The 15,515-nt window shown below is 35.7% G+C and overlaps 1 protein-coding gene across 1 annotated transcript; it reads right to left on the minus strand.

The window, feature by feature from the left end:
* On the minus strand, positions 1–9,253 carry LOC18441411 (isocitrate dehydrogenase [NAD] regulatory subunit 1, mitochondrial). The gene is made up of 4 exons (XM_006851644.4): positions 8,559–9,253; positions 3,518–3,757; positions 1,703–1,781; positions 1–790 (listed from the first exon to the last, which is right to left on the minus strand). The coding sequence occupies exons 1-4, from the start codon at positions 9,081–9,083 to the stop codon at positions 516–518; spliced, it is 1,119 nt and encodes a 372-aa protein (XP_006851706.2). The 5' UTR covers positions 9,084–9,253; the 3' UTR covers positions 1–515.
* Between the last annotated feature and the right edge of the window lie 6,262 nt (positions 9,254–15,515).

The following is a 15,515-nucleotide window of genomic DNA, read 5'->3' on the forward strand; positions in this document are numbered from 1 at the left end:
GATAAAAAAGTATTTAATTTTTGGCTCTTAACAAGGCTTGTACATTCACTCTGTAATTGACAGAAACGTTCGGTCGTTGAGCTCTCTCTCTCTCTCAAAATCAAACACAATTAAAGCCGCAACAAGACTTGCAAAATCACCTTCGAAGAATCATGATGCCTTATTATCAGATACACTCCAAAAATACCAAGTACCAATTATTGAAGAAAATTTCAGGATCATTCCACAGGCAACGAAAAACACAGGTAAAAATAACTATAAGGAACAAAACAAGAGCCAGCAAATCAACAGCCAGGGTGGCAGGGGTCTGTATGTGTGTGTGTGTGAGAGAGAGAGAGAGCTAATTGGAAAGGACAACATTGAGTATGAGGTGTTCTAAAATTGAGCTAATTTATGTGTGAGAGAGAGAGAGAGAGAGAGAGAGAGAGAAGAATCAATTGAGCTTATTGATGCGGCAGAGCGAGAAGGAACGAGTCGAGTTTATCAAGAAGGCAGCAGGGAGGGAGAGGGAAGAATCAGTCGAGTTTATCCATGACTGCATCGACGACTTCTTGGGTGGTGCTGGTCCCACCGAGATCCTTAGTACAATACTTACCCTCCTCAATCACACGCTTAACCGCAGTTTCCAAGCGATCAGCAAAGGATGGAAACTGTAAATGCCTTAGCATCATGGCTGATGATAAAAGCAAAGCAACAGGGTTTGCCTTCTTTTGCTCTACTAGTTTCTCATTCCCCACATTTCCAGCTGATGCCCCTTGCTCAAACACTGCATGGTCGGCTCCTACATTACCTAAAATCCATATAAAAAAACAGAGGAAATGGTTCAAATTTTTGGATTTCATATCATCATTTTTTGGTTTTTCTGGACAAATTTCAAGTTCACCATTAGTGTGTTGTATTCTTAAAATAAACCTTCTACACACACACACACATACACACACAAGGAAATTGTTCAAATTTCCAGATTCTAAATCATTCGTTTTGGGCTTTTTCCTGGCCAAAATTCGAGTACGAAATGGCAGATTTCACAGCCTGAATTCAGATGGAAGTGCTATAAGACCATTATTCAAATTCTGGGACAAAAATTTCTTATTTGAAACGGAAAAACAAAGTCATCATTCTAAATAGGGACACGATTTTGGTGCGCCAGTGTGGTCTTCTTCCAAGATCCATCTTAGAGATGGAGGTCGGATCAAATATTTAACAGGTTGATAATATCACCCACAACGATCATGAATCTGGAAATAAATTAAATTTTAAAGTTTAAATTCCCCCTTTTTTTGGCAGATTCATGACCGTGGTGGTTGAGACAATGAACCTCTAAATTTTTAACTCTCAGATGGATTTTGAAGGAGACCGCATCTAAATAAGAAATTACCAAACTTTTTCCTTTAAATAAAGATGATTTTTTGGCAAGACATTGTCATGGACAGTATTTTAAAATTTTAAAATCAGTTTTGGCCAAACAAAAGTCCTCATTTGGTGCTGATTTGGGCAGGACAGGTGGTTTTTTTTCAGTTTCATTGAAGAAGCAAGGATTCAGGAGAACACTCCGAAATTTTAAGTCAGGCATCCAAATTTTCTACTTAAAACACTGAAAATATGGTAATTCATGCGAGTATAACCACTAAACATTGGTACGCAAAATAGTAGAAGTAAATGTTTCTCATTTTCAGACTGAACAAAATAGTAGTGATAATACCTCCAGGCATAACACCAGTACCCCCAGCAATACCAGCTGCAGTGTTTGCCACCAAATTACCATAAAGGTTTGGTGTAACCTGCAAATTTCAGAAAGCATGCATAAAAAAGCCATGGACAAGGGTAGTAATACATTAACATCAGTTAGCTAGAATTAAATGTACAAAGGAGATAGTAGAAGAAGCTGAAGAAGAGATACGAATGAAGGTAGAGAATTTTCTTTTTTCTTTTTTAAATGGGGGACCAGAAAAATGTTTTTTGAGAATAAGTGGACCAGAGACATTTCTCATTATACAACCAGAAGATTCTCTTTACTTGTCCCGGATTCCACTTAATTGGCATTGACGTTGAATTCCGAGAAAGCCTTACAAACCCTTAACTTAATCTTATCTTCTTTATCTTCTAGAACAACTATAGATTCTTATTCTATAGATATTATTTTATAGAACTATAGATATAGAACAATTAACAAGAAACTCTATAGCAATAACAATTAATAATAACAATTCAGCGATTTCTATACGCAAACTTAAACTTATTAGGTAAAGAATAAATGTCTTAATCATGTGCGTCCCCTATTTGACTCTTATAACGTCCTTTATTTTTTTTTGACAAATAAGCCAGCATCCGCTGACGTTTCCCCAGAATTTTACGCATACCTTTTTGGTCTTTGAATGTCTTAATCATATTTGCTGTGATGTCTTAATCAGACATTTCTCAGCGAGATTGAAGCATGGTTCCTATTGGTTTTGTTTCGAAGAGAGGAGGATGAGTTACTCACCAGGATGGTCAAAGGTAAAAGCTGAGCAGTGGTAATTCAACTTCGGGGATAAATTCAGATGCAAAAAAAAAAGCTTTTGTGATTTGATATACACTAAGGTTATTTTTCCGGTTTTGTAGGCTTTGATAAAGCGGGATTTAGTAGCTCCCTACCCTTTCTATAAATTTCAAAACGATAATTAGTACATAAAACTAGTGGGATACTTATGGGTGATATCGGTCAAGAAAAAATAAGTTATCAACAAGAAAGAGTTAATGTGGATTCACAACCCTCTAAGGTCTGAGGCATCCTACATAACATTTTCTCTTTAAAATTATTGTTCATAGGAGCATGTCACATAGTTGCTCATTTTAACAATGTTTTTTTGAAAAACCCAAGCTACAGAATGTGAAGGAAAAAGAGAAGAAACCATCATAAAAAAAAAAAAAACCCGAACATTCCAAACAAAACTAAAAAAGGAAAAACCTGCACATAAGTATACTTTATAATTTACAAGAGTAACCAATTACAAATTGAGCTACTCATATTGTTGCAAGCTCCGAAAGGCATTTGGGAAAACAAACCAGCACTATAAACTAATAGCATGCAACTGAAGCAAGCATGCTCTATGTTAGAAATAACGATTGCCAGCAAAAACATGTGGAGAAACAGACAGGAAGTTGACATATGTGATGCCCATATAGCCTTGTTGGTTCTTCAAAACTTCAAATACTGATATTGGATGTTAAGTAGCCATGAAAAATTTAAATTTGTCCACTATCCTGAAATAAATAAACAGATTCCACGGATCCTGTGAAACGAAGGTAACAGCATTAACCTTAAGCGTACAGGGACCACAGCAATTATTTAAATGAATTAAATATTATCATATGTAGGAAGTTGCTTGCCTAGGTGATCAATGAAATACCAAAATTCCATCATAAGGAAGTCAAATTATCCTTACTCAAATCTCCAGAAAAATCTTTAAGATCAATTCAGTCCTATGATGCCATGAACAACCTATTAGAGCAATACTGAATAAGTAAAGAAAATTACCATAACATCAAATTGCTCTGGCTTAGAAACGAGCTGCATACAACAATTGTCCACAATAATCTCATTGTATTTGATTCCAGGATACTTCTTTGCGATCTCACGGCATGATTCAAGGAACAGCCCATCTGCTAATTTCATAATGTTGGCCTTGTGCACAGCTGTTACTTTCTTCCTGTTGTTGAGGTAAGCATATTCAAATGCATACTGTGCAATCCTTTCTGAACAGAACTTGGTAATCACCTAGCAAAGTTGCTCAATGAGAATGTGCATACTTTCATAGAAAGCAGTTCAGAAACAATGAAGCGTATTTTCCATTAGATTGGACGCAAACCAAATGATCGGTAAAGTTTCAAGGAAGTTAAAGATTGTTCGCAGAAATCATGGTCGTTGCTTATTCATAAAATAGAAACTGTTGTTAAAACAATTGCCTATGTTATTCGAAAGATATGATTGACAGTTGATTAATGAAACCATGTATTTCAACAAAAAGAGGAAACCATCAGACCAATATCTAATCACCAGCTATAAAATCACTAGTTCTTTTTTCTAATCACCAGCTATAAAATCACTTAGTCCTTTTAGAAACTGTTAAAAGCAATTAGATGGCTCTTTCCTTTTAAATAATAATAATAGAAATAATAGTTGGATCTTTAGTCACTTCTTCAACATACAATATGCATGCATCTCTGCAATATATATCATGTAACTTGTATATAAGATTTTGAGTAAAAAGAAAAAAAAGCGTGTAATAAGATTGAAAAATTTACAAGTATGCAGGTGTGTATATTAACCATCAATCATTCACAATCAGTGAAACTTTACACCCATCACTTAATAAGTCACACTTAAAATGATAAATATTACAAAAGAAATCATTAATGTTAATATTTACATTTTAGTCTGGTAATAATACACATTTTCAACATCAGCCCCAAAATTTTAAAGGTCTCAATCCTAGTAAAGAATTACTGTCTTGTAAATCAGCACTCTACTTGCTTATGGAGACAATAAAAGTTAGAATCCTTGCTCAACGAAATTTTAACCCAAGACTACAACCAAAGACTCTGAATTGGAGTGGAGAATTATTTTTTCAAGTTAAAAATTAATGATCTAATCAATTTCCCCAAAAAAAACATCACCATTCTAAAGTTATAAAAGTAGGATACATGTGATTGGAGGACAATTTTTTACCTTGGGGTCAAATTCTAGACTCTGCACACACAAATACAAGCACGTGCACTAACATATACAAATCAAGTGGTAAGGAATGAGAAGGCAGTGGTATAAACAGATTTTTGTGCTAAGGATAATGAGAAAGAGAAAATTGCAGAGACAAACAGGAAACAGGGTGGGTGACAGAGGGAATAGATGTATGCCTGACACGAAATAAGTTGCAAAAAACGATTGCGCTGGCAGATAATTTAATTTCTAATATGAAGTCAAAGAAAATCCATTAGGAGGAAATATGGTTAAGGAGGAAAAAACAATGCTGGAATACTTGAGCCAGACTACGACTAAAGCGAGTGAAATGGTGAAACCAATTATCCAAAAGAAGCAAAAGGATGCCATTGCATTGTACTTGAGCAGAATAAGTTTAATTTGTACTATAGCTGGAGTTTGGACAAGGAAATAATGACAAGACGTTAACAAAGGATCAATAGCTAAGTTAGATGATATTGATTGCACTTATGTTAACCACGGGAGAAAACTCATGAGTTCATAAGGCAGCTAAGAATGGGAAGGAACAATGAAAAATAGAGTGATGCAAAACATCAGTGAAAAAAATAACAAGTCAATAAACTTGGAAAACTTTTTTCACAGTCCACTATGAGAGAGAGAGAGAAAAAGAGAGAGAGAGAGAGAGAGAGAGAGAGAGAGAGAGAGAGAGAGAGAGAGAGAGAGAGAGAGAGAGCGAGAGCGAGAGAGACAGATCAATAATATCATTTACTTTCTATTGGAAGAAGCAGGACCCACATGGATAAATAACCAAGAGAACTCCAGCATGACTAGTAATGACAGACATATGTATCTCCCTTGAATGGACTTGAAGATATTCGAAGGATCTCTTCCTAAACCATTGCTTCACCACCAACCACTTTTTTTACCCACTGACACGCACAAGAAGTAGGGAGTCGCAACATCATATCAAGCTAACATAATTGGCGTGGTTCAGGATTGGTGAAAATAGTGTCGAGTTGAAAGCCAGGAAATACTTTCAGATCATCTGAGTTGTCAAGGATCACGTGAATCCCTAAAGAGTTGGTTCAAATTCCTAAAGAAGCTTTACAAAGGGAATCTTAAGGCTTGAAATGGGAAAGAATTTAGAGATTGAAATTTGGAAAGCATCAACATTAAGCAAAGACTAGCACCTGCTCAAGACCAGGAGACAATGAGACATTCACCAAATAACACATTGTCCTTGGCCACCATGAAAAAAGGGGGCTTCATTTCAACTAGTTGTGATTTGTGAAAAATATGTCCTAACATGGCTATCCAAAGAGCTACGATGTCTCTTGCAATGAGCATCTTTACACCATTTCATTCTAGTCAAGAAAGTAGCCGAGGATGGCACTATAAGGATCATAGCCCTGAAAAAGTATGAATAAATAACTTTATTATAGTTCCATTTAAGGCCATATTTTGGAAAAAGCGTGGCTGATTACCCCTAGCTTACAAAGTGTAAGTGTGTGCAAGTGTGTGAGCACGAGCGCATGTGTGTGAAATTTTTTTTTTTTTAAACCCTGTTAACATTGGCGTGCGTGTGAATTGTAGTTCCTATTGTATGACACGAAATGCCAAAGCAAGGATAGACAACATAAAGAGCATCATGGTATCCCATATTGATGATGATCATCATCATCGTCAAAACCTTTTCCCAACTAATTGGGGTCTGCTACATGAATTCTAGTCCTCCATTCTGCTCTATTAAGGGTCATACCCTCAGTGAGGCCATAAATCCCCACATCTTTTCTCACTACTTCCAACCATGTCCTTTTAAGTCTACTCCTTGCCCTTATTGAGCCTTCCACTTGAACTAACTTGTACCTCCTAACAGGTGTTGTACTGGATCTGCACTACATATGGCCAGCCCACCTAAGTCTACTATTTGTCATCTTATCGTCTATTGGTGCAACACCTAGATTTTACCGAATGTATTCATTTCAAATTCTATCCCTTCTTGTCTTGCCATTCATCCATCTCAACATCCTCATCTCCGCTACACTCATTCTATGGATATATTGTTTTTAGACCGCCCAACATTCTGTCCCATAGAGCAAAGCTGGTCTCACAATTATCCTATAAAACTTGCCTTTCAACTTCATTGGTATGCGGTGATCACATAAAATTCTGGTTCCACATCTCCACTTTGCCCACCCAGCTCCAACTATGTGTGACATCTTCCCCAATCTCTCCATTTTCTTGGATTATTGACTCAAGATATCCACAGTCCGCTCTTTTTAGTATTTCCTGGTCGTCAATCTTAACTACTTTCTCGTCTTTACTCTATTATTACTAAACTTGCATTTCATATACTTTGTCTTAGTCCGGCTAATTTTAGCATATTTAGATTCTAGAGCATCCCTCCAAAGTTCTAACTCTGTATTGACATTGTTTCAGGTCTCATCAATCAAAACTATGTCATAAACAACATGTTTCACAGTACCTCATCTTGTAGGTGCCAAGTTACGTCATCCAAAACTACGATAGAGAGGTATAGGCTCAATGCTGACCCCTGACGTAGACCTATTGTCCCCGAAAACTCACTCGGCTCTCCAATAGTTGTTCGTACACTAGTTAGCACTCCATCATACATATCTCTCACCAAATCGATGTAGTGTCTGAACACTCCTTTCTTTTCCAACACCCACCAAATCAAATCTCGAGGGACTCTATCATAAGCTTCTTCTAGATCGATAAAGACTATGTGGAGGTCTTTTCCCTTCCCCCCAAACTTCTCAATCAATTTAATGATGAAATATTAAAAAGTTTGGTGAGTTAGCTACTCATGCGTCCACCCTGCTTTTCAAGGATTTTGGGACCCAAAACACATCCTAAATCACTGCAAAATCCATTTCTACCTTAGATTGATGAATTTGGAGCACCAAAAATAGTAAAGATATGATAATCTTTACAGAATTGAAATGGGTGATCCCAAAAATATAGTACAACATGAACTATTTCTTAAGGCTGATTTCTTTTCTTCATGTTCATGGCCTTGGCAGTGGAGATGATAGAGCTGTGAAGTTTTGGATCCAAAATCCATTTTCAAAATGGAATCTGGAAGGCGATCGCAGTAGAATAGGTGTGTCCTAGGATGCACCAACACCCTACCCAAAAACTTTATGTACCTGATCTAAATCTTGGCATACGTATAACTAACTATAGTAAGGACACTACTCTTAATGAAAATAGGCACAAATTCACTTTTTCCATGGATTGGTCCACTTGTCCAAACTCTAGTTAAAGGCCTTTGACTGAAAAACAAGCTAAAGGTGAATGGTGATGAGATTCATAGAGATCCCCTACAACAATTGCAAAGTAGTAGGATTTCATGAAAGAAAAATGGAAATGAATACAAAGTTTTTCATATCTAAAACCACCAAAACCTCATGAGATCCTCCACCCCACATACGTTTCTGAGTGTGGCCTAACAATTCATATGATGCCCTGAAGACCCATTTAAAATAATCCTGCACCATGTTCAAAGGAATAATGAACCAATTGCTGCTGCATAGTAATCACAATACAAGTCAAGTTACTTAATTTTGTTTTCTCAAATGAAGAATGGGCAGGCTATAAAGATGATAGAAAATCTACAATATGGTTCTGCCCTTTTTCAGGAACCAATTTAGTTTCTTGGAGAAATGCGAAGCAAAGTAATGCATCCATATAACTCACATGAACAATATAACCAACAAGAAAAAAAAAAGAAAAAGAGAGAGACATCAATCTCACCACCAGAGTACAAATACATGGCCACCACAGCAAAAACCATTTTTCTTAAGAGAGAGAAAGAGAGAGGAATGAGAATTATGCATACCTTGAGACTCTCGACAACACCTGGAACCACCTCATGCTCGAGCCCCGCATACTCGCCCTCTGTGTTCTCCCTGATCACCACAATATCAACATTCTCATGCCTGGTGGGAAGCCCGGGTAAGTTGAAGCAATTAACCAAAGAAGCATAGAGATCCAGCTCCTTTCGAAGCTGAACATTCAGAGAACTAACTCCTCCTCCGACTGGCGTGGCCAAACCCCCTTTCAAGCAAACCTTGTTCTTCTTTATCGAATCGATCACCTCTGGAGGAACCATTGTCATGTCTCCGTGGACCTCATATGTCTCAAAATACACAGGGGCGTGCATGGCCTCCATCACTTGCTTCACCGCACCAGTAACCATGGGCCCTATGCCATCACCTGGGATCAGGGTTACAGGTCGAGGAGCTCCATCGCCAGGTCGGGGCATATAGGTTACAGGCCTTCGAAACCCTAGAAATGGCGAATTCTGAGATGAAAGGCCTTTCTGAAAGAGCTCTTTGAGGAGCTGTCTGCGCATTCTGGCCATTGAAAACTAGGTCTTTGTGGGGATTGGGAATGAGATATTAGGGTTTCAGAGATGGTTTTTTTTCCTTAGCGGAGAGAAAAAGGTTTAGGATTTTGATCAAAGGGAAAGAGAAACTCCATTCTTCTAGGGGTTGATCCAAAAAATGCGAACTCTTCCTTTGCTTTCAGAGCGACAAGGAGAGGACATGAATGAAGGTCTTCATGGAAAATATGGGAGTAATTGACTTTAAAAAATTGCTGTACACAATGATTTTCCTACATAATAACTGTAAAGGCTTTGAGCAGTCCGATGAAAAATCGGACGGTTAAAATGTGCTATTTTGTCTGCAAAAAGACTAGGGATTGCCAAAAAAGGATTAGGCATTTTATATACTATGAGAGTTTGAGATTCTGAACGTTTCTATTGAAGGCGAAGTCTCGAATCATTTTTTTTTTACATGGAGCTGACCTCACCTCCATTTGGTTTATAATTGCAAAAAGATTAGGGATTGTATCCTAAGAGACCATCTAACTTTGGTACGAGGTCACAAATGATTCTAATTATTAGATGTTCAATTGGATGGTTTGGGGTGTCTCACAACGTTTAAACAATTTATCGTTGGGCTTTGAGTTTAGTCACAAGTACACTTACAATTGTTTGATTTGAAATTTGATGGAGAAAAAAAAAAGTTGTGACCTCTTTATACTAAAAGTAAATAATCTAATTATATGTTTTTCCAAAAAGATTATATGGTCAGGTGCACTACTTTAAATATCAGATCGGTAGGTCAAATGGGTATGAGTTGAATTAAGACATTTAGGAAAGTTAGCTCGACAAGACATGGTTGAAAGTAACAAGAAAAAATATGAGGACTTATGACCTCACTTAAGGTATTGCCCTTGATAGAACTGAATGATATATTAATATTCGTGCAGCAGACCCCAAAATAGTTGGAAAAAAACTATAATGATAATAATGATATTTCAACCTAATTTAAAATAAAAAATATAAGTAATTTTAAAACTTTAAAATTGTCAAGAAAAGTTTAGAAAATTCAAATCCTAAGCTTCAATATAATGAAACTTTTTTTAATATGATTTATAAATACTGAAATCCAATTCCTGGTTCAGGAGGGGCTTGGACTAGACTGGGTGCCTACTGGTTCCAATTTGACTTAGGCAGTTTCGAGCCAAATCAATTATTTTTGAACCATTGATCTAAAATGACTATATAAACAGGTGGTCTAGCCCGAAAATTCTGAGAAAACTTTTCATAGAAAAAATTTTAGATCATAGCAATTCCAAAATAATAATAAATAAAACAGGTACAAATCTCTAAAAGCTTTTGGGGTGAGGTTGAATTAATGAAATAGATGGATTATTAACGGGGAGCAAATGTGACCAAAGGAAGGGATAATATTAGGGCCCGTTTGGTTCTTTGGATTCATATTTTTAGAAGTTACTTTTTCTGGAAAAGGCCAGTCAATCATATTTGGTTCACTTAGAATTAACATTTCCATTAGAATTGAGATTTCTTTGGAATTCCTAAATATTTATTTTCGACCTAAATTTTGGAAATCTCAATTCCACCAAAATAGATGGAATTGACATTTCATGGAAACAACCCAATGTATTGTAGAACAAAATCATATTAAAATTTTAGAGAGGGAAACTATATCAAATTTTAGAGAGAGAAAAAAACATATTAAAATTTTAGAGAGAGAAAAAAACATATTAAAATTTTAGAGAGAGAAAGCATATAAAAATTTTTAGAGAGAGAAAATACATGAATTTTTTGAGAGAGATAAACTATCTCAAAATTTTAAATAGAAAAATTATCTCAAATTTAAAGTTATAGAGAACATCTTAAGATTTTAGAGAGAGAAACTATCTCAAATCTTAAATATAGAGAAATAAAGTATCTTAAAATTTTAGAGAGAAAAACTTCATCAAATTTTATGCTTGAAAATTTTTAGAAAGAAATATCTCAAAACTTTTAACTATCTCAAATTTTAAGTTTTATAGAGAGAGTACATTAAAATTTTAAATATTAGAAACTATATCAAACTTTAGAAAGATAAACTATTTGAATATTTTTAAAGCGAGAAACTATCTCAAATTTTAAGTTTTAGAGAAAGAAAATATATTAAAACTTTAAATAAAAACTATATCGAATTTTAAATATAATATGTACCTGTAGACACCCTGATATCGACTAGAAATGTTATTGATAGATTGAAATGTCTCAGGTATACTACTCGGGTATTTTGAACCTTTCACCCCAATAGTACCTATTCTCCATAAACCTAGCCTCCACCAAACCTATTGCTCAAATTGGACCAAGGGCTACAAGAGAATGAACAAGGCGAGGCAAACCTAGAGTGACCTGATTATGAAACATTCAAGAGGAAAGACTCTGATGTTACCGCAATGGGCAGCAAAGTCTTACCCAAACTCTGACAGCAAGGTACCAGATGTACCAATGCCACAATATAGGCGACCCGAGGCACCCAAGGTCTGACGCCATTCCCATTGGCGCCAAGTCCCAAGCTCCCATCTGCAAGCCCAAACAAATCCACTTTAAAGACCAGAATAGGATCAAAGAGACCTAGCCTAGCGCCATTTCAAATAGCCCCAGGTCCCGAGCCCTTCAACAGCCTAGACACAATGCCGCGGAAGTGACTAATGTGACGGGCTGACATGTCAGTCTGTACCCATCGCCTTGACAGACCCATACTGACATGTCAGCTGTCAGTACGGCGTGAGGTTGTCGATTTTCTATTGGATGATGGTCAGAAGCAAGTATAACCAAGGCGTCTAGACAACTGGTATCTGGCGACATTCTGAAAGTTGCTGGCGCTAGTTAGAATAGCTTCGAACTACGGATGACAAAATCAGGGCAATCAGGACATGCCAAGTGTCTTGAACAGTGCTAAGTGCCATTGCCAATAGCGCGAGAACCTGACAGGTCTTACAGGGCCCGCATTAATGAGCATTTAATCATTTAATTTCTATTGACATTCATTAATACAACATTAATTACATAACGTCATTTCAACTAGTGCTAGTGCCATTCCAAATGGCGTCAAAGTTTTGATGACCCCAAATTCCGCACAAAACTGGATACAGGTTATCATGGGCTCCTTTTGCTTATAAAAAGCCCCCTTTGCCTCAAGAAGAGGTCCAAGATTTTAGTAATTTTGTGCATAGACTATGCCCAAAAAAATTTCTTGATCTAAAACTCAAGCTTGAGCTTGAGAGAATATCTCCTTTGAACAATCCCCATCCTACCAAACCCCTTTAATCCAAAGCTACAAACACAACTCCTTTAAACCACACTTCAAACCAAAGGCGGTCTCGATAATCAGACCTTCCGGGCCCCCTTTTCCTATTTCTACTTACCTTGTTAAGAATCGAGAAAGTTCGGGTTGATTGTGTAAATTTACTATCTGAATCGGCGCCAATGCTGGGCGTCGGGCCTGGGGGCCCGACTCATATGTCGTTTTACCCTCCTTTCTCCTTTACATGTATTTTTCTTAATATTCCATTTCATGCATGGTTTATATTTATGATTTCCTTCTTGATGTATTTTCCCTTTAACTCCTCATGTACTTTGTATGTACTTCTTTTAATTGTATTTGCTTGTTTTCCCTTTGTTCTCTCATTTTCCCCCCTTTTTATGATTCTCTTATTTAATGTAGTATTTATGGTATTAGGTTAGTTATATTCACTCTCTTTTCTCCTTTTTAGCTCTTTATTCCTAGGATCTCTTCCATATCAAGATGATGTGTTCTCATTTCCCTTGATTAGGCATTTATTTATTTTCTTCGTTTCTCAACTTAATAGTATGGATCTTGCTCTCTTCTTCATTCTTGAATAATGTTATCTTTTCCTTTTATAAGCTTTGCATTTATCTTCTTTTAACTAGATTTGCATATTTTCTTCATTCTCTCTTATTTTTACCTCCTTTAATGCTCCCTCTCACTCACTCTCATTTAAGGTAGTATTTATTATGCTAGATTAGTTATATTTATTCTCATTCTTCATTTTGTTACATGTGTGAAAACAAATCACACATGTGGGAGTTTTATTTGACTTTTTTCTCTTTTATTTTGGGCCATTAGATTGCATCTAATCCAATGGTTGTAGTGTTGTAGAAACTTTACTCTTTTAAAGGGATTAAAACCATTTTGTTTAGAGAGAGAAAATGTGAGAAAAAGATAGGGAGATTGGGCTGCAATTGGTTTTCTCTTGAGGGCTTATTATACTTTGTCTAGATATAGAAAGTGAGCAAAAGGCTTGAACTCCATTGTGGGTTTACTATGTGCCAGGTTTTAGTAAAAAAAATGTTAAAGAGAACCCATTTTTGGGTGTTCTTAGTGCATTGTTTTTGGGCTCTGTTTAAAATGAGAAATAACAACTGAAAATTTATAGTTTGAGCCCTTGTAATCTTCCTAAATCAGTAAGTAAAGTCTCGCGTCATTCTCCCGCAGATAGGTCACGATTTGTGATCAAACCATGTTAAATCTTTGTGCTTTGTGGATTGAATGTTGCGAAATTTTTTATTTCATGTTGTTGAATTTTTTATTTTATGTTCTTGATTTGATATTGTGTAGTTTTCATTGCTTGTTTATATTGATATAAATGCACAATAGCTGTAAATGTTATAAACCATTACTGATTTTTCACCAATCGATTTAAGGGTAAAATGAAAATAGACTTTCTTGGGAAGCAAGAAAGTGATTATTGTATGATTCTCCGAAACCCCTAGCTTGCGGTGCCAGGAATCCCAAAGATTGGGATTCCACCCAAGATCGTGTACATGATTGACTAAATGCGAAGTAGAAGAATACAACTATAGATCGAGTGTGAGAAATAAAATAAACACAAAAAATACGCGACAACGACACAAGATTTATATGGTTCACCCCATAGGGCTACATTCACAACCTCAACAAGTAGAAATCTACGACCACAATAAAAATTATAGTTTTGGGTTACAAGAGATAATACTTATCTGTAAACATTGGTAAAAGACCACCATCGATCTTTCTTTCTAAACTCGTTCTTTCAACCGAGCAACATCGTCTATTAATATCTTATTTCCTACCGTAATACCGCTACCGAAAATATAATATCAAGAGCAACCGATAGACTTTATCTCTCTAGAAGTGAAAGTTAACTAGTTCAAAACTCATGAGAATACGTTTCTCTCTCGAAAGCTATGTTTCTCTCTCTTGGAAACCCATATCTATATTGGAAATCCATTCTTATAACCCACAAAGGGATGACTCTAAAAGGATGGGTATTATGTCCTCTTTGATTTCGTTATATAGATTTCACTTTCTTCCTTCCCAAGAAAGTTTTTTTTCTTTTTACCATAATAACTTTGAAAATATGGATTTAATAATTTAGCTATCACGAAACCCAACGCCCTTTGTTAGTTTATATTTATTCCTTTTGTTGTTATATTCATTATCTTTCTTTATCTCTTTGATTAATGGTATAAGACTCCTCTTTTCAACAAATTTTTTTATTTGTCATTCTCCACTAAGTAGTTTTCATTCCTTTCTTGAGAAGTATTTATTTCTAAGTATCTTTGTGTCTATTCCTCTTCCTCTCTTTATTATTAGTAGTGATGGGGTTGATCCCTCTCTCCATCCTCTTATTCATTAAATAAGGATCTTTTTTCCTTTTATAGTAGGTATTCTTCTTGGTTTGTCATATTGATGTTTCTCCTTGTTCTCTCCCTCTTACTAGTATAGATTCTCTATCTTCGCTTGGATTCTTAATTTTTTTTTTATTTGTTAATAGTATTTTCATGCCTTGTTTCACCCATTTCTTTGATGTTTTGTGATTACTCTTTTTCCACCCTCTCATTCATGTAAATGTAGATCTCTCTCATCTCTCATATGTTCTAACTTGAGGCGTATTGGTTATGATATTCTTTCTTAGTTAGGGGCTTTTCATTTTAATCTATTCTCTTTCATTGTACCTTATGGTTTGAATCCTGTCTTCTTCGTCATTCTCACCATCCATTCTCTTTTCCATTTATTCTACATTTTCCCTTATATTTTGTTTAATAGATTAGTCTTTTTCATTCTCTTATAGTTACATCTATCTTTTTTGTCTTTTATCCATCTTTTGTTGATAGTTTGGATTTATCCATATCTCTCATCCCTTACCCTCCCTTATGTTTATTTTCTTTTTTCCTTTAGGTTGTATTCAATAGCTTAATCTCTCTCTTCCTCTTATTGATTATTTACCGTTCTTTATCCTCTTTATTTTCTATTAGGGATTTGTATCTATCTATTATTCTCTTTCCCATTTATGAACTATTTCTTATTTCTCTCTATCTCTTTCATCTTAACCCTCTCCTTCATGCTCTTTCCTTTTATTTCTTTCTTTTACTTATTCTTATTATTCTTGATGCACATGTATTAGTATTAGGTCA

This window comes from Amborella trichopoda, chromosome 11 (assembly GCF_054954075.1).
Source record: "Amborella trichopoda isolate Santa Cruz 75 chromosome 11, AtrichopodaSantaCruz75HAP2 v2.0, whole genome shotgun sequence".
In the NCBI taxonomy this organism is placed as follows: Eukaryota; Viridiplantae; Streptophyta; class Magnoliopsida; order Amborellales; family Amborellaceae; genus Amborella; species Amborella trichopoda.

Bases quoted from the DNA above. Each gene is read 5' to 3' on its own strand.
- LOC18441411 (XM_006851644.4), bottom strand. From the start codon at position 9,083: ATGGCCAGAATGCGCAGACAGCTCCTCAAAGAGCTCTTTCAGAAAGGC. The intron at 3,758-8,558 runs GTATGCATAATT...CAACTTTGCTAG, and splicing joins GTGTTGTCGAGAGTCTCAAG to GTGATTACCAAGTTCTGTTC. The intron at 1,782-3,517 runs GTAATTTTCTTT...TGAAATTTGCAG, and splicing joins CAGAGCAATTTGATGTTATG to GTTACACCAAACCTTTATGG.